This window comes from Antedon bifida, chromosome 9 (genome assembly GCF_963402885.1).
Source record: "Antedon bifida chromosome 9, ecAntBifi1.1, whole genome shotgun sequence".
Lineage (NCBI taxonomy): Eukaryota > Metazoa > Echinodermata > Crinoidea > Comatulida > Antedonidae > Antedon > Antedon bifida.
In genome coordinates this window covers 4304673-4329312 of record NC_136234.1, presented here as the reverse complement: position 1 = coordinate 4329312, position 24640 = coordinate 4304673, and the positions used below count along the sequence as shown (strand labels likewise).

At 32.4% G+C, this 24640-nt stretch overlaps 2 protein-coding genes across 3 annotated transcripts in view; both read right to left on the bottom strand.

Annotated features, from left to right (window-relative positions):
- The window catches only part of LOC144852618 (CDK-activating kinase assembly factor MAT1-like), a 63862-nt gene that overhangs the window by 12430 nt on the left and 26792 nt on the right, over window positions 1-24640 (bottom strand). Inside the window, exon 9 of one of the 2 annotated variants that reach the window (XM_078710532.1) lies at window positions 8901-9066. The exons of the other annotated variant lie outside the window; for it this stretch is intronic. The gene's annotated coding sequence lies outside the window, so the exon portion shown is untranslated. Of the gene's footprint in view, window positions 1-8900; window positions 9067-24640 lie in introns of those variants that run through there. 2 annotated transcript variants of the gene reach the window in all.
- LOC144852611 (fork head domain transcription factor slp1-like) lies at window positions 5614-7869 on the bottom strand. Its single transcript, XM_078710523.1, has one exon. The coding sequence runs from the start codon at window positions 7488-7490 to the stop codon at window positions 6282-6284; it is 1209 nt and encodes a 402-aa protein (XP_078566649.1). The 5' UTR covers window positions 7491-7869; the 3' UTR covers window positions 5614-6281.

The following is a 24640-nucleotide window of genomic DNA, read 5'->3' as shown; positions in this document are numbered from 1 at the left end:
AACACATGTAAAATAACTCTCAACACGACACATTAGATAATAATTCAATAATCATTTCAATATACCGTAGTAAGTGGATATTGAACAAATGTTAACGTTTGGATTTTTAGCATTGAAAGTACTGTACAACTTTTAATAGTTTTTTAACTATCGATAATAGAAATTTAAAAATCAGAATTATTAAATGAGGCAATTTGGCCGACGAAAAATAAATAATAAACTAATAATAGTAAACTAGATTTGAAATCGTCGCGTTGACAAATTATAGGTGATCTTCGTTATTAAACATTTGTTCCAAAAAATGGTGTTTTAACAACAAGATATTACAAAAATTAAGCTAGAAATGCGACATTATACGCTGTAAATGAATATGACAAACTGATGAAAAGAGATGAAAATTATTATACTCAACGGGATGGAATTATAATACTACTTTCAGCGATCATGGACCTCTCTCCCTCCTTTACTTCACCCCACCACGCCCTTGTGGATACCAATCAGAACCACCCACTTATCAAAGCCTAATGAATTGGCGCCCTCATCGGTAATCTTCAACCGCATTGGATTGTCATTTTCCCAGTGCTGGCAACTGTCATTGGTAACTTGGTCATATCAGTCTCATTAAACAATACTTGATATATTTGTTGTTCTCCGTTGAAATAGTCATGATTTGTTAAGGGTGATGGTAAATAGTGAATTTGCGGTTCAATATGATCTTACCATCAATCGACAGAAACATAAACATTAACCAGAAATGTATCATTGTGTAAAACGAAAATAAAAGTAGTTTTTTATTTACCTTGGGTGCTAAACGTGATCCAATCACACATACATTTCTTTGTTTGATAAACATGCTAAATCATAGTTCCAATGTACAAAAACAAAAAACAAATCTGTCATCACAACGTGAACATAAAGACGTTTGACTCAACTACGTCAAGACAATATCCAGTTTATTTACCAGACCAGTTCATAGGCCTACACATTTCCTGAACTTTTTTTAAAAGACAATTTTATAATTTAAAATTGTACGAAAAACAGTTATCGACAACCCGGCTTCTTTCCATCGAAACATTATGCCACGCACCATTAGATATAAGCCCAAACAAAATGGGTAGTCTCAATCGTCACCCGTATTGGATACACATAAGGCCTCTAAAGGCCATCACGGTGCCGCTTATATTTGCTTTCCCAGCACATATCGTGGGGCAGGAGACAGGCCTAAGACCTAGACTGATTATTAGTGCATGTTTTGTACTGGATTGTGCTTGTACTGTAAACACTTGGTTTGGTTTGTCTTGGATGAAAATAAAGAAACCATAATTCTATCAAAGGTTGATTTACCATGGGTGTTAAACTAACTGAAATAATTGCATTGAAAAAAAACGGAAGAAATAAATGGCCTTGTAAATATACCTATTTACTTAAAAACATAACATACGTTAAATCTATAATACAAGTTAGGAAACTGTTTTCTAAAAAACACAAAAAAACCTTTATTTTATTATTTGTAGACATCTGCAGACATCATGTTTTAATCTTTTGTGGTTCACCACCACCTTTATTCATTCAATGTTTCATTACATAATTTCTAAAAATGTTCTACCTTTTTTCATTATTTTCTGGGGTTTTTACTCATTAATATCATTTATAATTTTAACCTTTAGTATCATTATTTACTGAACATTATTTGTGTCAATTCACATTCACTTTTAATTTATTTAGCATTTTTGTTGTCTGAATTACTAAACATTAATACGAAGTATTTACTTCTTAACATTCTTTTTTTGTTAAATCATCTATTTACAAAACCAATTGTATATTAATTAATGTAAATATATTGATGTATTAACAAAAATCCGCAAATAACTTGTAAAAAACATTGTTTTACCAGATGAATACTAACATTATTTTTTTCTTTCAGAATTTAACGGGTTTGAAAATATTAATATGTTTCGTATAGGCCTACAATCATATTTATTCGCTCGATTTCAATTTGTATTCGTTGAAGTTATTTAACAATATTCATTTAAATACGTACGGAGGTCAGGACTGTGGTTCATTTGCTACTATCTACAGTTTATCAATGTTATTATGGGTTCTTGTCTATTATGTACTGTGTTATAGAGACCATTACAGACAAAACTTTAAAACATTAGTCAGCTCTATAATAGGCATAGATAAAAAAAATTAATATCACGATTACACAGAAATGGTATATCACATCGATCAAAATCAATTATATCTAGATCTAAACCTATCTAGACAAAGAAATCTTGTATGCATAAGTTCTGCTATAGTTAAATATGAGGCATAGGATATAGTTATTGTAGGCCATTTTGTTATTTGTTTGATACTGGATGTGTTACATTCGAAACAAACGAATTTGAAATAAAACCCAACACTTCGAAAGACCAAAGAGTTAAACTGTATTAAAAATTAGTTAGATAATTGTCCCCGTGATGCTGATATGTCACATAATAGTTAATCACATTAACCAAAAATTGGATCGAGAAAAAAAGAATTATTCACCTGAAAAAACGCAATTGTAGGCCTATACATCTTTAAATAATCAACTAAAATTATTTACTTGAAAAATGCAATTGTACATCTTTAAATAATTAACTATAGAAAAAGTCTGTGAAGAAAAGGTGTGAACAAAACCATTGACTATACACCAAACTCCGACAATGAAATCCTGAGCTACAAGTTCAATATATCTGATGGTGTTACAGTACTTTGGTGATATAGCTTATTAGTTATTATAAAACATCATATCCAGTTGATCTGGTTAATGCGTTTACATAATAAAAACCAAAAATGACACCAATATTATAACAACATTGGAATTAATTAATATATATAGAATAAAATATCCAACAACAATGCTTTTCATTCCTTAAATTCATCCAAGCGCAATCCGCCGTGTCGCTGTATATAAAACGTCTAGCCTTATACAGAAGTTTGAAAATGCATAGGGACAACATTTTACTAACCCCGGAATATGTAATTTGGCCCGCGACGAACATAATCGGTAGTTGCTTGGTAAACCTTTTACACAGCCTAATGTTTCCTTTTATTCAGCGAAATATTTACTAGTTGTATTGAAGAATAAATTGAGAAGAATGTGTATGGATGTCTCAATACTGAATATGTACAGATTTATACAATAATTATACTTCCGCTATTGGTTGAATTTCAATACAATTTTTTTCTAGATATGATGAACGTTAAATATATATTTCATAAGTTAAGATCGGGTAAAGTGATTAAATAGAAATTGTTGCTTTGCTTTCTTTTATATATAATATTAGTTTATGTAATTTCTTTCGTGTTTAATGCCGATGTTGGGTTGGGTCGAACTTATATGACTCCCCCCCCCCCCTCCCCACATGACTGAACTACTTTTCATTGTATTTATATGCAATTTTACTTATTAACAAACTAGTTTATCATTATTTTATTGTATATTATGTATTGTTATACTGTGACAAAAAATTGAAAGTGAAATTGAAAAAAAAAAAACAATTTTAAGTCACAAACAATCAAAAGGAAAATTTATATTTTAGTATACAGTACAGAGAAGAGCGAGGTATACACGCTTCCCTGTCGTATTAACTTATTAACACATCTTTTGTTAGTTATACATGAGTACAAGGCTTAAATTCATTTCGAAGTGATCGCAACATTTCAAAAACAATAGTTGGTGTAAAAATCTTGTTTACTAAGGATTCAAGCCGAACTCTAGTTTACAAACATTCCCATATAGCACTATCGTGATAATTCGATACCAGAGTGTTTAAATAGGCTTACACCGTTATAACAACTTATTATTCACAAAGCCTTAGCTCAATACAAAAATATCAGTTTCAAATAGGCTTACAACCTATCCACTGTTAACTGATGAATAAAAGTGTCAATCATTTTGCGTTGCGCAAAGCTCTGTCTACACTATCAAACTTTATGTGACAAATTTAAATATGATATGCCCATATATATGGACATGATGATGTCATATCACTACCATATTTGAGCATATCACAAACTTTTTTTGTCAAACTAGTTTGATAGTATAGACAGAGCTTAATGTAAGAGTCACACGTCTGTATACACACATTAAAAAAGTTTCGTAAAACTTGAGTAAAAATAACAGATATTGTTGGTTTCACGTTCAAGATTTGATTTTTTTTTTATAAGGGCTTTATAATTAATAAATAGCAGGCCTAAATGCCTATATACAGTATTGCTATTTTTTCGACAAGCACTGTTGTTATTATCATTCGCATGTTTTTATATGACGATCATGGAATTATGTTTTCCTATTCTACTGAATAACAACTACGGTTATTTCTTTAAAAAATAAAAATTATATATATAGCAAATAGTTTTAAAAAGGTCCAATATTGGTGAGAAAGGGGACGTGAAGCAAATTTGTTTTGCCTTAGCACGATCATGAATGTAAATCTACCTTAAAAAATATAGGCCTTATCGGAAGAAATTGTTTTAATTAAATACGATGTTGCTATAATATTGTGAAATACTGTATAAGGCGAGGCAACTTCCTGTATCTCTTATTCCACCTTCTTTAATTAATTTGATACGTTTTCTGGGTGGTTTGTTGTCTCTCTGTGTTCATTTTTAATTTACTTTTTAAACGTTAAATAAACTAAGATATCTGGTTCGTTTAACTGTAAACGCCTTACGGCAATTTTCTTCCAGTTGTTTGCAACGTTGTATGCTTTCGATCTTGATTTTAGAAACAAATAAAGAGTATACTAAACAAATTGATATGAAAACCATCACTACATTTTAAGGAGTCGTGATATTACGGTGTACAGTATCTTTGCTTGGGGTGCCGATGTGGACGGAATTTGTTTACTGTAGATTTTATAGTATACAATTTCACAGGTTTAAATTAACAAAAACGGAGTTGAAGCTAGAGAACTTGAGTGTACATCAGTCTCATTACATTCATCTGGGACGTGCGCGTCGTTGACACCCATTTAGGAGACCTATAGGCCTAGGATAAGCTACAAAACGTTTAGAGAAAGTTGATTTGTTAAGGTATATGCAGTAGTTTTGATGATTGTCTCCCCCAAACACATGAAAAAAGTTTTAATAAAGTTACAATATTCACTTCCATAAGGAAAAACGAACAAAAATGATGTTTTCACTTCACGACAAAATAAATGGTTAAATTTACTCAAAAACCATCGATTGACAGACACTTTTCTAGGTATATAAATGTATTTCCTTTTCGATCCAATTTTTGGGGTGTCTAGAAAACTAAGACCTAAGATATCTTAGTTTTCTAGATATCTTAGGTCTTAGTTTTCTAGATCCCCAATTTTTGGTCAAGTTATGTGAAAAACTTTAAAATGCCATAATTCAATTTATTTTTTTTAGAGCAAAATATATCTTTAATGGAAATACAGTTTATATTATTATTATTGAAAATACCGGAGCGTACGTTGAGTGGATTTCTTTAAAAACATCTGGTATTTAAAAAACAAACAAAACAGTCTACAAAAAAAGAAAAAGGTACCGTAGTCGTAATAAACGAAATAAATAAAAATATATACCAAAGTAATCTTTTCAATATTTATTGTATCAATATTTTTACCACGAAATTATCGTACATGAACATAAATGGTAGGTTGTAATCAGTAAATTAATAAATGTTTAGCCCGATAATACAATACTTAGAAATGTTATTTTGTATGTTTCTTTTTAACAAACTTTAAATGTATATCCTTTTAACAGGACGGTAAGCAGAAGGCAAACACTGCCTTTGACTTTTTGGTGTTAAGTCAGCATATGTATTTATTATTAGAAGTGAAAGCTTGTATAGTGAAATCATCCGATTTCGCTTTTTCACAATAAACGATTAAATACCGTAAACAATATTTCTAAGGGCTTAGTCTGTACAACACTCGATGTCAATTTAAGATCTGATCGTTGTACGAACCGCAGTACAAAAACAAGATACAAACAAAAGCGATTATATTAAATTTTAAAATGAATAATGCTAAATATTAAAATGTTTCTACTTAATTATACATATTGCACTCTCAAGATTCAAAGACGTGATTACGATGTTAAACTCATTATTGTATATTATAAAAAAAAAATTGTTTCGTTACTTAAATCTTGCAATTTACTTATTTACCAATAGAAGTTCCAAAACAATTACAACGTTTTATATAATATTTAATTTGCTTAATAGTCCAATACACGAATCCAGTTTAAATATATTTGCTTATTTTTAAAGAGTTTATGTTCTACTTGCCGGGAATAAGTTGAGGCTGAAGAAAAGAACTCGGTAAGAGAACAGACGAGTTTGCACCCCTTAGGCTGGCGTATGGATCATAGATACCAGACGGCAGGTGTGTTGCGTGCGATGTTGGCCCACATTGGCAGGGTGGTGTACATGTTCCAGTGTTACTAGGCCTAGCATATGGGCTGCATAATGGTAGTCCACGAGTTGTTGTCGGTGCAATGTTCGCTTGTGTCGGGCAATGAAGCTCCGAGCGAAGGAGTCTATCAACAGAAAAACCATTTACTGTAGTAACGGGAACAGGCCTAACAAATGCAGGGTTCGTTGATAAAATAGATTCGTAATATGCCGATGCAACATTCGCTGGTAATGTTGGGTGCATGGCATGATGCGATGGATGCTCCGATCTTGGGTCTAATGTTCTGTACATAGCAGCTTGTGGAGGTAGCGAAAAAACGGGTGAACTCTGCCAGTAAAATGGATGGTAAGGTCTATCGTTCGGGAAATGTGGAAAAGCATTTGGTGCCAGTCGTCCAGTGCGTTTGAAGTGAGCTAACCTGTTCCTTGAAGCACTGGTAGAACGTCTTCTTAATTTTCCAGTTGTACCCCCGATAAAAACATCATCGCTTGAAGGGTCCAACATCCAGTAGTTACCTTTGCCGGGGTCGTCATAATGTCGAGGTACCTTTACAAAGCATTTGTTCAGGCTAAGATTATGACGAATAGAGTTCTGCCAGCCTTGTTTATTCTCTCTATAATACGGAAAGTTTTTCATTATGAATTCGTAGATTCCATTTAATGTTAGTCTTTTCTCGGGACTCTCTCTGATCGCCATCATAATCAAGGCGTTGTAACTGAAAGGCGGTTTCTCTCCAAACTTGTTTTTCGGAACAACATTTGTTTGCTTTGCACCGTTGGTTTTATCCGTGTTATTGTTATCCTTAATTTCTGGTTCTCCTTCAGAATCAAGTTTTTTATTCTCTTCTTCGTCTACCTGAATATCAGGAGTTCTAGCGATTGGTTCCATGTCACTCAGAGGTGAATCGGTGTATCGGCTCACAGACGGAGAGACAGGTGGAGGTGTCAATTGCCTCGTTGTAGGTTCGGTGGTATGGCCTAGCATCCTTTCAATCGAAAACGGATGCTTTGGTGGAGATCGTTGTATAGTAACTCTCTCGTTGTCCATACTTGGTTTCTCCTCTTTAAACAACATAGAAAATCTTGGTCAAAATAACGATATTCTGTACTAAGAATCGCAATACAGTATTTTGTTACGTCTTCGATCAAGAATTTACAAATTATGTTTCACACGATAAGAACAACCGGTTATTTGTACTCGTTACCTCTGTCACAACTTTCGAAAGTCAAATGTCACGTCACATATTAAGCTCCGCCTACTGGCCAATCAGCACCGCGCCTCAGATCATGTATAAAATCCAGCCAATCATAGCAAAGCTCACGGTTGATTGACATTGGTGCAACAAGCAGTTGTTTAAACTTTTTTTTAGTGGCTGTAATTGAAGGCTTATAATCACAACAATGTAAGCCTTTGATGTTAATTCGTTTTGTTGGGTAATCCTTTTTTCCATACACACGGTTTACACCGAGATTACCCCCTCTCTGTTTTCTAATCAGGCCTAGTCTGGATAACATCAGCTTAGAATTTAGTTAAGTAAATACTTAAGTATTGGGGCTATGGAGGCGAGTTGAGTACCCTTGAGTTGAAGCAGGTATGTTGACCACAAACCTACAATATAATAAGTATTCTTTTTTTGCAATAGAATAAGAACGATTACCCAGTTACCCTGCTGGAGTAGTTATTTTAAGTAGGCACCACATATAGTGTATTTGCCTGACTTAAGTTTCCATCTTATCTTACAATCATCCCCTTCTTTATACCCTCTCTGTGGGAATAATCAGATTTCAGCCCATGACAATGTAGCTCTAGTCTGAGACGAACTCTTCGGTTATAGGCTGTGATTTTGATGGGTTTCAGCATATTGTATGCTTATAAATCTTATCTATATGATCGAAAATGTTTTTCTCACTTATTTATAGTCAGTTTAAACAGTGAAAGGTTCTTGTTTAAGGGTGTGGTCGTGAATTCAATTAAAAAAAACAACAGGGTATTTGATGGTTAGATATACTTAATAAATTTTAGTTTTGTTTTCACTTATTTTTAACAACAACAAAACAATCAGAGAAATGAAAACGAACAAAACCAAATGAACTCACAAAAGTCATTGGGATTACGGTTTTGGAAGGTGGAGAAACAAGTATCATTAAATGCGCGCGCGCGTATAGAATTCATCACGCCCGTCGAGGCCTGACTTCTATACATCATAACACTACATACGATATATAGGTTTTCATAAACTCTAGACTATAAAAACATTAGGGTGTATTTGTATTTGTTTATGGTTGCTAATATTACTCATAATTGTATGGTATAACAAGGTCACGGGGTCATACAATACATTAGACAATTCTCCTAGTATTGAGCCAATTTTTTAACTTAAGAAGACACATATAAGATCACATAAGAATGATAGAAATACTTTATCCATCACAAAAAATGTAGGCCTACTCGTTAAGCAGTATTTTACAACTACGTCATTTTATCTGGGGACAAGTGAAGGCATCTGGTGTACGCACGAAGAAGCAAACAAATCGTCAGTATATTTCATCTCGGTTTATGCCTTCGGGAATGTTTGAGTAAGGCATGACCAGTGGCTTGGGGCGGCTTAAGAACGCGGTCGTGAACCTTAGCACCCTGGTTAGCGACGGGCCTGGAGAAGAAGAAGAAGAAGAAATACTAACAACAGGTCTAAGTTTAATTAATATAGGACACTTTGTTGACCCATGGACAGTAAAACTGCGGTTATTGAATTTTAGACAGGAAATTGTAATGGTCTTCGAATTGGATGGTGCCTCTAAATTAGGTAATGACTCATAATGGTAATAATATATTCGCAATTGAGGAAGTTTTAGTCTGTTGAGTTCACTCTGAACACCTTAAGTCGGTGGTGCGTGGATAGATTGTTTTGAAATGTTTTTGCCGAGTGTTTCCTGAATCCTAAAGGAAACTGTCGGGAATTCTTGTATTAGTTTAGAATAAGGTCATTGACTTGCTTACTAAATGTGATATGACAATAAACAACGTTATTAAGCTATTAATAATAACACAATAAAGCAATATGTATCATACTTTCCATTGTACGGAGTCCCGACAAATATAAAGATCAAAAAGAATTTTACTTTGTAGTCATTGCGATAAATATTATAATAGGCCTCAACAAAAATAGTCTACTTTTAATATGACGTAATACTAAAAATAGTTGATAGGAACAATATTATTGTATAAACAATCAATAGTAGGCCTATCTTTATCAGAAGGCAATTGTTTATGTTTTCCGTTTGGGGTTTAGAGTGCTATCTCTCTCTTTTGCTTTCTGTTTAATAACTTTGTATGGTATCGAAATAAATGAAATCATATTATTATAATGCACAATATTTCTGTGGTTATCATTCATTAATTATTAGTTCTTATATATTTATATTCAGATGTTATAAATGGGCCTACACGAAAAAATAAAATGTATGGAATTTTAATACGAACATATTTTCAACTTTCTTGATTAATTTATTCCAGTATTTTCTTTTACACATTATAGATGTTAAGCTCTGTCTACACTATATCAAACTAGTTTCACATAAACATTGTGATGTGCCCAAATTTGGTAGTGATTATGCCCAAATATGGCAGTGATATGACATCATCATGTCCATATATGGTCACATACAGATTTATCGTTTGTATAAAAGGCTTTACATAAATAAACATTAAATATGCTTTCTTAAACAAAATACAATTAGGGCTATAGGTTGTAATGGATAGTAAAGAAAATTAAGAGTTTTATGAAAATTCATTTGGTACAGTATGTTTAGTAATATTTTTTGATAAATCATAAAAAAAACTACAATTATACTATTGATGTATTTTGACAAATGTTAGAAAAGAAAATCTGTTTTAACTATGTACCACTGCCATCTTCATAACCCGAATCATGCATAATGTGCGTAAATATGTAAATATATCACGATTTTAACACCTTTGATATAATATAGATGTTGAGCTAACGAATATAACATCACGTTTACCTGCAGTAGGCAGACAGATCTGGCGGCAAGCCCCATACAAGCCTGTTGCCAACAACAGACAACAGACAGTAACTTCACCCGTGTCCCGTAGTCTGATGGCCGCTGCGACACGACTCGCAACCCGTATCATTTTTAGTTACGATGCATTAATTAATTTAGAAAAACAACAAATATAGATTCTTCACTGATACTGGAGCAAGAAGCTGGGATTTCAAAATGTTAGAAACATTTATAAATAAATAGCTATACAATTACAAGTTGAAATGGTTGACTAGAACAATTTCACCTCAGGTGCTAAGAATGTTCCGACAACGCACGAACACGGGGAAATGAGATGCCAACAATTCCAAATAGCGGGGTTGGAGCCGAGTGATTGAGTGAAAGTATACTGAAGCATAACAAAATGTATTTCTGTCGATAAATAGGACAATATATATTTTGAAATATAATTTTTGACCTATGACTCTGGGGGAAAATACAATTTTTTTGTCAGGCTAAAGGGTAAAGCTCTGTCTACACTATGACACTTTATGTGACAAAAAAATGTGATGTGCACATATATGGACATGATGATGTCGTATCACTACCATATTTGGGCATATCACTACCATATTTGGGCACATCACACTTTTTTGTCAAACTAGTTTGATAGTGTAGACAAGGTAATTTGGTTACCTTATATCCACCAACGTTATTAATGGTGCATAAAGCCAACTTGGTAAGATCATTATATTGTCCCCCTGAAAAAAAATGTCAAATTGTTTTCGATGAATGTGCCATTTTAATGCCACATAATAGTTATTTACTTTTACCAAAAATTGGATCGAAAAAAAAATATTTCGGCCTACCGGAAAAACCAATTTAACGCAAAAAGTAGTTAAATTGACTGAAAGTTGATGTTTTTTGTTTAACTTAACCGTTTATTTTGTATTTTTATAATGAAAACATTTTTTTTTCTACGGAAGTGATAGCATTATTAAAACTGCGAAATGGCCCATTCTTTTTAAAAAATAATCTTTTTTTTCGGGGGAAATACACATTTAAACGATATTGAATTTATGCTTAATTAATGCTTTGAAACTTTTTTTTAAAAATGTGTTTATTGTCTGTACTTTTTTTTACTGTTTTTAACATTGTTAACTGCAGTATATTAACATAAATTGTCTGATTTTTATTTGTATAGGCCTAAATTAGACCAATAACAGATGAATTCAATAAATTGTGGGTTAAATCCCCACAAAAGAGAGAAACAATGTTTGAAGGTACAAATAATATGTTTTTCCGATTTTTATGACATTGTTGGCGTCTTGGGAGTTATATAACATTATTGTTTGATTCTTTTTGACATAACAAATCCTGTTATGTTATTATACCGATTCAATATTTACAATGCCGAATTGTAAATATTTTCAAAAGACATTAAATATTTTAAACATAGTTCTACAACATTTGTACAACATTAGTAATATGTTTTGGAATTTCACAAAGTTTTCATGTCTGTTTATGCATATCAGTTTGATACTAAAATCAGGGTTAGATAATTTTTCAAAACAACTTATTGTTTTCATGTTCGCGCGAAACGAAATTAATTTCGTTATTAACGGTGAATATTTCACGCGGGATATCGAATCGTTTTAAAGTACCAGTAGGCCTACTAGGAAAAAATATTATTTAAATAATACGATTTTAAAAAAATGTAGTTTTAAGCAGGGAAATTTATAAAATCTAGTCTTTTGCAATTTATTAACTCTTGTCAAAAAAAGAAAAACCTGTAGGCCTATGTCCGAAATAGATTTTATAAAATTTTATAAAAATAGATGTCTGATTTAAATGTATACATGATAAAAAAAAACAGAGAAATGTATAAATCTAGTTTTTTTTTGCAATTTATTATAGGTCTAACGCTTGTGAAAAAAAGAAAAACTATGTATGTCCGAAATAGATTGTATTAGGTGAAATGGGCCGGAGGGCTTCGTTTATTGAAATAGAAGAAAGTTGGTTGAACCGATAGAGGTTCATGTAGGGGCCGATGTAGGCCAACATTAGATAGTGGGAGGGGTACCGTAATATTTTTGTACTTCAATATTAAGATAAGATAACTTTATTTCGTCAACAAAACAAGTGGGCTTTTCAATATGTTTAACTATATACCGTATAATTATCAGCTGCTTGGTGACAGGTAATTATGAATGCATTAAACGTCATTATATTTATATTTTAGACTGTAATTTCTCAGAGATGAATCAGTAAGGTGACAGTTTCGTTATACTATTTACTTTCTCTCCCGAAATCGTTTAGGGTGGCCTGTGATGACGAAGGGTTTACATAGTGCTGGGTCATGACATGACGCATAAATTGAGGAATAGTAGGCGGAATAGCCTAGACTTAAGACGCCGATATCTAAGCAATAGACACCGTTTATATGTTTTCTGTGACGGAACAATCTTTACTAGAGCTATGATTTGTTGTAGGTACGTTTAATTGTTGGCCTATATCATTATTTATTGATTTAGGTGTATAACATTGATGATGTCATGATAAAAACATGAAAGTCTATTTTCCTAAATGCTGTAATACTAACCCGAATGTTTTATGAATTATTTTAATTGAATGAATTACAGATAATTATCAAGGGCTTTGTGTTGTCAATTGCCGAAAGACTATTTGACGGAGTAATGTCGTCAGACTGCGATGTAGTCGAAAGAGACCTTGTATGTTCATCTCGACGATCTTATATTTTATTCTATAAGTAAAATTTACCGAAACATCACCGAATGTGTGAGAAATTCATAAGTAAGTGTTTTCCATTTTCTAGGAACTATGGGCCTATGAGTTGTTGAAAATTGTTTTTCGTTGTAAACATTTTTCTAATGGAACAGAAGGTCAATATTGCCAAACCATTTAAAAGTGTACTAATTGGCAATACTCCATAAACTATTGTAATAACACACAATAAAGACTAGGCTAAAATGTCGTTTACAAACGACGTTCATAGTGTTTATAGAGTGTTTTAACGCACTCAATTACATCATGATTACCATTAAAATTACCAAACTACTTCTGTTCTTCAATTAATAAGGGTCTTTATAAAATGATTAACCATTTATTAGAACACATTAATTAATGGACCTCAACAAGTAAATGCTTTATTAATGAAATAGGACGTAAATCTATTATACCAAATTACCACTTGACGAACTACTCGAAGGTACTTCATAGTTGATTATTACAATAGGCCTTAAGATAAAAACTACGATGTCTTTTTTATTGTGTTTCATTGCAGATGTATTAGTGTTTGAAAAGCAAATGTTTGTTAAGATAGCCTTCAAAATAAAAACTTTTAATTTTAAAACGAGTAGGTCTAGTTTTCCTCAGTCTCGTATGAAAGTTCTCACTTTAAAAAAAAAAAGCGTGATGTGCCCAAATATGAGTGATGTGCCCAAATATGGTAGTGATATGCCTAAATATGGTAGTGGTATGTCAAAATATAGTAGTGATATGACATCATCATATCCATATATGTACACATCACATTTTGTTTTGTCACAAAGTTTGATAGTGTAGTCAGAGCCTAACACGTATTGTAGTATAGCTAGCTCATTTTTTTTTTACATTAAAACAAATATTTAAAAATATGTACGTGCTATTCTAGATTCAATTTGTGCTTTATTTTTTTATATAAAAGTGTCTTCTCTTTTGAAAGAAGATACATGGTCCCACCCCTTTATATAACCTCCATTTCTTATGGGGTTGTTATCTATATACGATGTGGCATTTGAATTTGGTAGTACACTATACGCTGTATTTGTTTGTCCAGGTTACAATATTACAATAATATATTAAAACAATATGCAAATATTGGAATAACAAGCGGCCCAGTTGGCAGACACATTTTTAAACAATTACACTAATATGCATATTTTTAACCACTAATCATTTCGATAAATGATGAGAAACTAGACCTCAAAGCGTCGCCATTTATATTATTATGTGACCGCGGCTGGTAATTACACTAATAATTAATGAACAATTAGCATCTAGTAACTAATTAGCGATTTGTAACATCTTGTTGAATATCATTACTGTTTTGTTATACACATAGATAATTAATTCGTTGGACAATTTAAGCCTTCCTGATATTCCAATAGTTATTTGTTGAGGATGAATTGAGTATAATTATTCAGGATTATGCGCCATCCTGTACCATATCAATGCCAATTGTTTTTATGTTTTTAAAATAAGTCTGTTTATAATGTTAGCCAAGCTGTGACCATAGGTTTATTTGATGTAAATCAATATTATTGGGACGGATTTAAATTGTTATACAAAAGTTGAAAGTTAATTACGGTTATTTATAATAATTACAATATCTGGAGTGGGGGATAATTTATATGAAACTTTTAATCGCATCAGGTGAAGAGTCTTCGCACAGTTTGGCAAACACTTATGGTAACTTTATTTGTTTGTTATGAGGTACTTGGCAAAAACTTATAAAAACGGACCATAACATTTTAATTCTTACATTAAGGTAAAAACCACTAAGCAATAATGCTGAAATTATAGAAGTGTGGACACTCAAGGGAAATTGTAAGTGAAAAAATTAGTTCAGAACTTATGGAAGTAAGTTTAATCTTGTCGTGGGCCATTATTTGGTTTTACATAGGCCTACTGAAATGAAGAGTCTTCTCACAGTTTTGCAAACACTTATGCTAAATTTATTTGTTTGTTATGAGGTACTTGGTAAAAACCTCTAAAAACGGACCATAACATTTTAATTCTTAAACATTGGAAAGGCAAAAATCACTAAGCATTAATGCTGAAATTAGGAATGTGGAACTGTGAATGTAATGTCATTATTTGGTTTTACACAGGCCTACTGAAATGAGGTACTTGGCTAAACCCTCGAAAAACGGACCATAACATTGTAATTCTTACATTAGATAGGCAAAAGCTACCAACTGGAATTAGAAAGTAGAACAATCCACCCAGGGAAAATGTAAGAGTGAAAAAATTAAAAGTCCAGGACTTATGGAATTAAGTTTAATCTTGTCGTGGGCCATTATTTGGTTTTACATCATATAAATCCTATATAATGAACCTCTGGCTATAAGTTACTTTTGTTCCAGTTTAGATGGGGCAGTTTTGGATAAGCTATTTCGTGTAGTGATTTAACCATGAAATGTAATTCTCTGATTATAATTGGCGAGACGTGTATTATGATACTAATAAGATTTTAAAAAGAAAGAATGGATTACCCCTTTTTGCTATTGAAAAATCCTAAGCCTTTTCACAGGCCTACACAGGGGCTATCCTAAGCCTATACCAAACCGAAATCATTGCTGCGGCCCAAACAGCGAAGGCCCACTAATCTATGATTAGTTACTTTACTTAATAATAACGAATCACTTTTTAAGATTGTGTTATATTGGTTTAAGGATTTAGATATTTCACTGTTAGTCCTTGGGAAGGATAAACCCATCTAAACTCAAACACTTGCTACTGTCTGTGAAACAATATGAATTCAAAATCTGGACAGGAATTGGATTGTTTCTCATGGTAAGAGATGTTGTAACGGGATTAACAAAAATTAACCATCTTATACGTAACAGAAGGTGATAATGTTCATGATAGCTGTCGCCGTTAGGGAACATGATGATTAAAAAAGATTACATACGATTTACTTTTTATCGTAAAGATGCTAATTAATTGATTAGAAATATTATTATTCAATATTGGTCTAAATGTTATATAGTGCTTTTAACACTAACAACACGGTAGGCCTATACCTTTTCTCTACTGACGGTTTTACAATAACTTTTACAGTAAATACAGCTATAGGCCTATATAACATATATATTTAAAAAAGTATATATATTGAAAAAGTGCGATGATAACGCATGAAACGTTGGGTAAGTTCAACGTAACCTTTTCCTTCACTATAAAGGAAAATTTGGTTTAAAATAAAAACAGATAGTTTTTACGAGAGTTTTGAAAACTTTTACGAAGGCTCAGAACGTTGATATAACGGTATCTTTTCTCTATTGACGGTTTTACAATAACTTTTATAGTAAATAAAAGCTATATAACATATAGGCGAAAAATGCTGAAACAGTCATTATAACAATATAAAAATAAAAACTTTAAATACTGAGACTCATACGATTTGAGTAAAAAAACGAAATCAACAAATTTTAGAAAAAAGAAAATTGTTGGTACTCACTACGAGCATGCAGCAGAAGGAGGGTTGTCAAAAGTGTAAGCAACAATATAATAATCAGAGTGAAATCGAAAATAAATAAGAAAATGCCTGCCCAAAGTATTTTAAAATATGAATAAATATTTTCAAGCTTTTATTTATAGAGTTAACATTTAAGTAAATTTCTTATTTGTAGTAGGCCTATTGGTGAAAACATGCTGCGTTTTCAAATGGGATCTTTGATAAAAAAAAAAAAACCATATATAATTTGCATTATAACACAGTCTGAGTAAATAGACCATACATAGGTACATAGTGGAGCTATCCTGTTTCCATAGTTACAGCAAGAACCCCATCCGTAATTACACAACGAACTCTTAATTATAATTTAATTAACTTGTTATCCAAGTCCGCCGAATGTAATTAAGGTTTATAAGGTCCTATAAGTCGGCTAAATGTTACAAATTACCTTACATTTCAAGTACCTAATAACAATAGTGTTTTGAAACAATAGTTAATCACAGAAGCAATCAGCCGACTTTCTTCAATCATCTACTTCAATTAGTAGAGATAATTCGGGATAAGAGAAAAAAGAATTGTTGAAACAATTGTAAGCTTTAAGTTAATTCTGGATAAGTCGTTCCATAATGCGTTTGTATGAAGGAACACATCTTTTAAACAAGGAAGATGTACTTTAGGCTGGGGAGGTAACCCGTCTCACAAAGGGTCTGTGTTGCTTGTTGAGTGCTAAAACAATAGCGAATGCACTTAAAGGCCTAAAGCATACTGCAGCCTAAACTCATATGGACACTGTGGTCGGTACAAGACAATAGCGATGTACTGAAATGCACTAAGGGAACTTGTGGAGAATGTGGGCTCTTAACTTATACATTTGTCCGAACCTTTTCCCACCCAATTAGAACGGATTTCCAAGTTTTACATCCAGATTACGACACAAAGAGGATTGGGTGAATTCTGCTCCGAAGTATATTTGCATCAGTACAGTAGATTATTTCAAACACAATCTCTGGATTACAAGATTCGAAATCAAAGAGGTTTTTTTTTATTGGGTACAAATACACTTAAAATTCGATTGTTTACTCGTTGTACTTCTGTACACATAAATCTGGGCTTTACGCACAGGGTTACAAAATAGGTATTATCTACTACAATACGCAGTGATCATTACGGTGGTTAAGTGGAGTAAAGAATTGTGAACCAATAATTGACCTTGCCATGTTTTGTAAGTTTCCAATAATAAAAGTCAATAATCATCTCAACATTCTTTCAATTCGGTATTATAGAAACATTTTTAACAAAAGGGATTCCCTTCTTTTGATTAAACTTTCCATAAAGAACAAAATTGAAATGTAGTTAAATTAAAGATCATGGTGAAGTTAAACGAAAAAAGACTTATATGATGACGATATGATTTTGAATAATGCAGGCATACTGTTGATTGCGTCTATTAAGAGTCTAAAATCGAAGTTTGAAAAAAAAAAAATTCTTTTATGTTTTTCCATCTATAGGCCTTTATACATCTATTTATATAGGCCTCTAAACTGTGCATTCACCTGCTTTAGTAAAAAAAAAATACACAATTTGATTTATTTCTTAACTTTATCCAAGGAACAAACAAACGATAAAATCGCAGAATCTGAATTAAATACAGTATATTTAAAATACCTTTTTATACACTGTTTAAAGAAAACAGGAAGAATAGACTGAAATCAGCCAAACTATAAGTATGACAATATAGTATATAACAAATACTTCAGAGCTGGTAGAAATGATGTGACCTGTCTATACCATCAACTGAATCACTTTAAATCGGTTTATGATATGGTAAAATATTTTATTGTCTCTATTTATATTGTTTATTTTCTTAAATTAGAAATTAGGATTGTTTGACCTAGTTTGGGCTCGTACGACCTTCATTCGTGTCTATAAATCAACTCAGACAAACGTTACTGTTTGTGTAATGATAATGTTATTCTTTCTACAATCGGGACGGCCGCCGTGGTTACAGTGGTTTTGTGAATTCATTGAACATCGACATTAAAAGCGGTTTCTTGATTATCTGAGAAAACAAACAATTTGACCGCTTCTAGTCATTGGTTTTAAAAAGATTATAAAAAAAGAAATGCTAATTATTATCTTCCGGAGTTTTATTAGTTTTATAATTAAGCATTTTAATTTTATATTTAGGCCCATTCCAATAGTAAAAGTGTTGCTACACACAAATAGCTATACAAGTTAGCTTGGCAACTTAAATTTTATTTATATGAATAACAATTCAATTCAATTCAACTTCATTTTATTCACAGAGGCCCAGATCAACAAAGGTAGGCCTAACTAAATACAATCTTCAAAATAATACACACATTTAAAAATATAAGGGTTACTTAAGTTTAGGCCTAAGTTTAAATGATTGAATGAACTGTTTATTTTTTCAAATACTATTTTTATAACACAGACCTAAAAAAGAAAAGACATTAATTAATATTATGGGATATCTTAAACCACCGATTACTGGTACACAACTTCACCACCAGTCCTTAATTGTTGGGGGAAATGTACTGGTTCTGGGAAAACAAACTTTTTATGTGACCGACGGAATTTCGGGGGCACGATGATTACCATTTAAGTTTGTTATTTTACCGTTTCGAAATTGCATTTTAAATTACGTCTTCAAAGTATAGGCCTAAATGATTTGTTTCCAGAGAGAAAACAATTAGCAATAATTAATTAAGCAAGCACATACTGAAAGTTGTGCGAAATTCGAGCACACATAACCAAGATGCGCTCTGTTGAATGTGATAATCTACACAAAAAGATAACAAATCCTAATTTTTAAATTCAAGTGGCCATTTGATGACGTCAAAACATTTTGTACGTAAAATGTGTACATGAATTCATATCTACAACTCAATGGCTTCCAGAATAAGTTAAAAAAATCGGGGGTCATCTTGCATTCTGAAGAATTATTTTCATTTTAAAAAAGACCTATTTTTCACCATTTTCAGAACTTTTGTAAAATAAATGTGCGCATTTTGTCATTTTTAACGTGCTCGTATAGCGTTATTTTAAGTCGGAACTGACTCAAATTTGGTGAATGTACTAAGGATGGTGAGTAGAATGAGATTTGTAAAAAAAATTCATATTTTTTACGCTTTTTAAGTATCGCGCGCGCAAAAACGCATTTTTGCGCAGTAATTTTTTGAAACACGCAAATGGCCTAATTCATGCTCTAAATTGATCAAAACTTAATTTTGAGCGTTTTAAATTTTTAACGCGCGATATCACGCGCATGAACCTACGTGCGCGTGCTTTTTTTTTTGCTAATATTTTTACCCTTGATCTGAAGTTTACGTGTAGTGAATTTCATTAATATGTGATAATGAATTATGGAGATATGATTGATAATGTGATTTCGCAAAATGGCGTATAAATGTCGTCACGGATGAGTGATCACGCTGGAAAGCTTATTAGGATTAAGTTGTATTATTTGAAAGATATTCTGAAATTTTTGTAATCATTGACATTAAACTTTTTGAGATAATTGTTACACAAAATAGTGTACAGAAACAATAAAAAGACTAGACATGTAACTCGTCACTTTGACGAGTTTGGTTTTCCGCCGAGCAAGTGGTGCAACATGAACGTGTAACGACGTACCTTACCGTACCGAACATTAAGGGGATAGGTTGAGGACAAAAGGAAGTGTCCACGTTGGCATTATGACCTGAACTGAAGAATATGATATGTTTTTATTGCTGAATTCTATTATTTTGATTCATATATAGTATACACAGTATAATCTGTATCTATATCACATACAGTGTAGAATAGGTGAAATTACGGGACCCGCTATTTATTGCAATTTTTAACATGGCGACGGCATCAAAATGAAATACAAAGATAGCAATTTCGGAAGGATATTATCTCAGCAACAACATATTAACGTGCAAAAGAAATTTGAATACGTGAAATATTGATGCGCGCTCTTTTAAAAGCAATGAATTATGACGCAAAAGATGAAAATACGACTTTTTTCATTTAACTGGCCATATGATGACGTCACAACATCCGATTGGCAAAATTTTCACATAGTTTCGTATCTACAATCCAATAGCTTCCAGAAAACGTTGTAATCGTGATTATCAAATTTTATTCTTACGAGCTATAACAGATTAAAATTTACTGTAAAGATGAAATTAATGCCACACGTAATTTAAATTTTTAGGAATGATGACGTCAAAAAAATTAAAATATTTATAATTCATGCGAAAGACAGTTGATTGACCTAGACAATATCAAAATTTGGGTGAAAATGGAAAACGGATAAGTGGAGATGCGCTCTATTCAATGTGGTAAGCTATGACGAAAGATACAAAAATCCTAAATTTTATATTAGCGTGGCCATACGATGACGTCACAATGTCCGGTTAGCCATATTAATACCTGATACGATATCTACAACTCATTAACTTCCAGAAAATGTCATCCACAAAAAGTTGACCGTCTAGTTTAGAAATTACGACTGTTTAAAAAAAGGCATATTTTAAACGAATTTTTTAACCTTTTCATAAAAAACGCGCGCAAATTGTCCAATTCGACGTGCTCGTATGACGTATCTTTAAGTCGAAATTGTTTAAAATTTGGTAAAATTACTAGAAAAGGCTGGAAAAACATAAATCACGCGAAAAAAATACGTTTTCAATGCTACGTGCGCACCGCACACGTAAAAATGTGCGCACGCGTGGGAATTTTTGACATGCTTAAAACGACATGAAACGCGTAGAAAGTTGATTATAAATTAATTTTGCGCATTTTGAAATTTTAAATGCGCGTGCGCGCGTAACTTTGTGTAAAACACGCAATTTTTTTCCACAGAAAGTTAGCGCATAATATAAATTAAACTTTTGCAAAGTTTCAAGTTGAAATGTTATTTGGTTGTCGAGCTATGTTAAATACGAGAAAATCGTTAAATCGCGCGTACGTCACGTTGCGCAATTGTAAGCATCATGAAAAGCTTCGCTTGACGACGTTACATAAATGTCAAAATGTCAACATAGTTAAAAAAATGTTATGTTTGCAAGTTTTAGAGAAAAGCGTTACACAAAAATCATACAGAAAGAAAGAAGATGAAACTAGACATGAAACTCGTCACTTTGACGAGTTAGTTATCCGCACCACGACAAACGCCATGTGCACGTAATACGTTGGAATATTGCACACAGATAAAGATTATGGCATTATGACAAGAACTGAAAAATATGATATGCTGTTAGTGCTGAATTCTGTCAATTTTGTGTCATATAGTATATACATGCAAACAGTATAATCTGTATACATATTACATACAGTGTAGAATAGGTGAAATTACGGGACCCGCCATTTATTCCAATTTTTAACATGGCGACGGTATCAAAATGAAACACTTAGATAGCAATTTCAGAAGAAAATTATCTCAGGAACAACATATTAACGTGTAGAAGAAATTTGAATACGTAAAATATAGATGCGCACCCTTTTAAATGTGATGAACTATTACGCAAAATATGAAAATACGTCTTTTTTTATTCAACTGGCCGTATGATGACGTCACAACGTCCGATTGGCAAAATGTTTACATGAATTCGTATCTACAATCCAATAGCTTCCAGAAAACGTTTTGATCATGATTATCACGTTTTATTCTGACGAGCTATAACAGATTGAAATTTCCTGTAAAGATAAAATTAATGACCCACGTAATTAAAATTTTTAGGCATGATGACGTCATAAAAATGAAAATATTTTTAACTCATGCGGAAGATAGTTGATTGACCTAGATAATATAAAAATCGGGGTAAAAATGGAAAACAGATAATTGGAGATGCGCTCTATTAAATGTCATGCGCTATGATGAAAGATACAAAAATCCTATATTTTATATTCGCGTGGCAATACGGTGACGTCACAATGTTCGGTTAGCCATATTAATGCATGATCCAAAATCTACAACTCATCAACTTCCAGAATGTGTAATAAAAATAACTTTCACCGTTTAGTTTAGGAACTACGAATGTTTAAAAAAGGGCATAATTTTGACAAATTTTGACGATTTTTTGAACTTTTTCATCAAAAATGCACGTAAATTATCCAATTCGAAGTGCCCGTATGACGTAATTTTAAGTCGAAATTGTTCAAAAGTTGATAAAATTACTAGAAAAGGATGGAAAAACATAAATCACGTGAAAAAAAATTGTTTTCAACGCTACGTGCGCACCACGCGCGTAAAAAAATGCGCGCACCTGGGAATTTTTTACATGCTCAAAATGACATGAAACGCGTAGAAAGTTGATTAGAAATTAATTTTTCGCATTATAAAATTTTAAACCCGCGTGCGCGCGTAACTTCGTGTGAAACATGCCATTTTTTTTTCACAGTCAGTTAGCGCAAGATATAACTTAAACTTTTGTTAAGTTTCAATTTAAATTGTTATATGGTTTTTGATCTACGTTAAATACGCGAAATTCGTAAAAACGCGCGTAAGTCATGTTACGCAACTCTGACGTCATTTACAATAGCAGGTGCACAACTTCACGTGAACGCTCATATGTTGACAAAGTTATGAAATGTTATGTTAACACGTTTTAGAGATACGCTCTGCACAAAAATGACAGAAAGAAAGAAGAATACAGAAAAAAAAAAAAAAAGATGATGAAACAGGACAGTTACAAGGAGTTATCCGCTGAATGCGGATAACTAAAAAAAGATGATGTTGATGATGATGATTTCGTACAATCACAAGAGGTTTTCCTGCAACTTCGTTGCGGAAAACCAACTAGACATGTAACTCGTCACTTTGACGAGTTTGGTTTTCCGCCGCGCAAGTGGTGCAACATGAACGTGTAACGACGTACCTTTTAACATTAAGGGATAGGTTGAGGACAAAAGGAAGTGTTCACGTTGGCATTATGACCTGAACTGAAGAATATGATATGTTGTTATTGCTGAATTCTATTATTTCGATTCATATATAGTATACACAGTATAATCTGTATCCATATCACACAGTGTAGAATAGGTGAAATTACGGGACCCGCTATTTATTGCAAATTTTAACATGTTGACGGTTTTAAAATGAAATGCGAAGGTAGCAATTTCGGAAGGAAATTATCTCAGCAACAACATATTAACGTCTAGAAGAAAATTGAATACGTGAAATATTGATGCGCGCTCTTTTAAATGTAATGAATTATGACGCAAAAGATGAAAATACGACTTTTTTCATTTAACTGGCCATATGATGACGTCACAACATCCGATTGGCAAAATTTTCACATGATTTCGTATCTACAATCCAATAGCTTCCATAAAACGTTTTAATCGTGATTATCACATTTTATTCTTACGAGCTATAACAGATTAAAATTTACTGTAAAGATGAAATTAATGCCACACGTAATTTAAATTTTTAGGAATGATGACGTCAAAAAAATTAAAATATTTCTAATTCATGCGAAAGACAGTTGATTGACCTAGACAATATCAAAATTTGGGTGAAAATGGAAAACGGATAAGTGGAGATGCGCTCTATTAAATGTGATGAGCTATGACGAAAGATACAAAAATCCTAAATTTTATATTAGCGTGGCCATACGATGACGTCACAATGTCCGGTTAGCCATATTAATACATGATCCGATATCTACAACTCATTAACTTCCAGAAAATGTCATCCACAAAAAGTTGACCGTGCAGTTTAGAAATTACGACTGTTTAAAAAAAGGCATAATTTTGACGAATTTTTTAAATTTTTCAACAAAAACTTGCGCAAATTGTCCAATTCCACGTGCTCGTATGACGTTACTTTAAGTCGAAATTGTTTAAAAGTTGGTAAAATTACTAGAAAAGGCTGGAAAAACATAAATCACGCGAAAAAAATATGTTTTTAATGCTACGTGCGCACCGCACACGTAAAAATTTGCGCACGCGTGGGAATGTTTTACATGCTT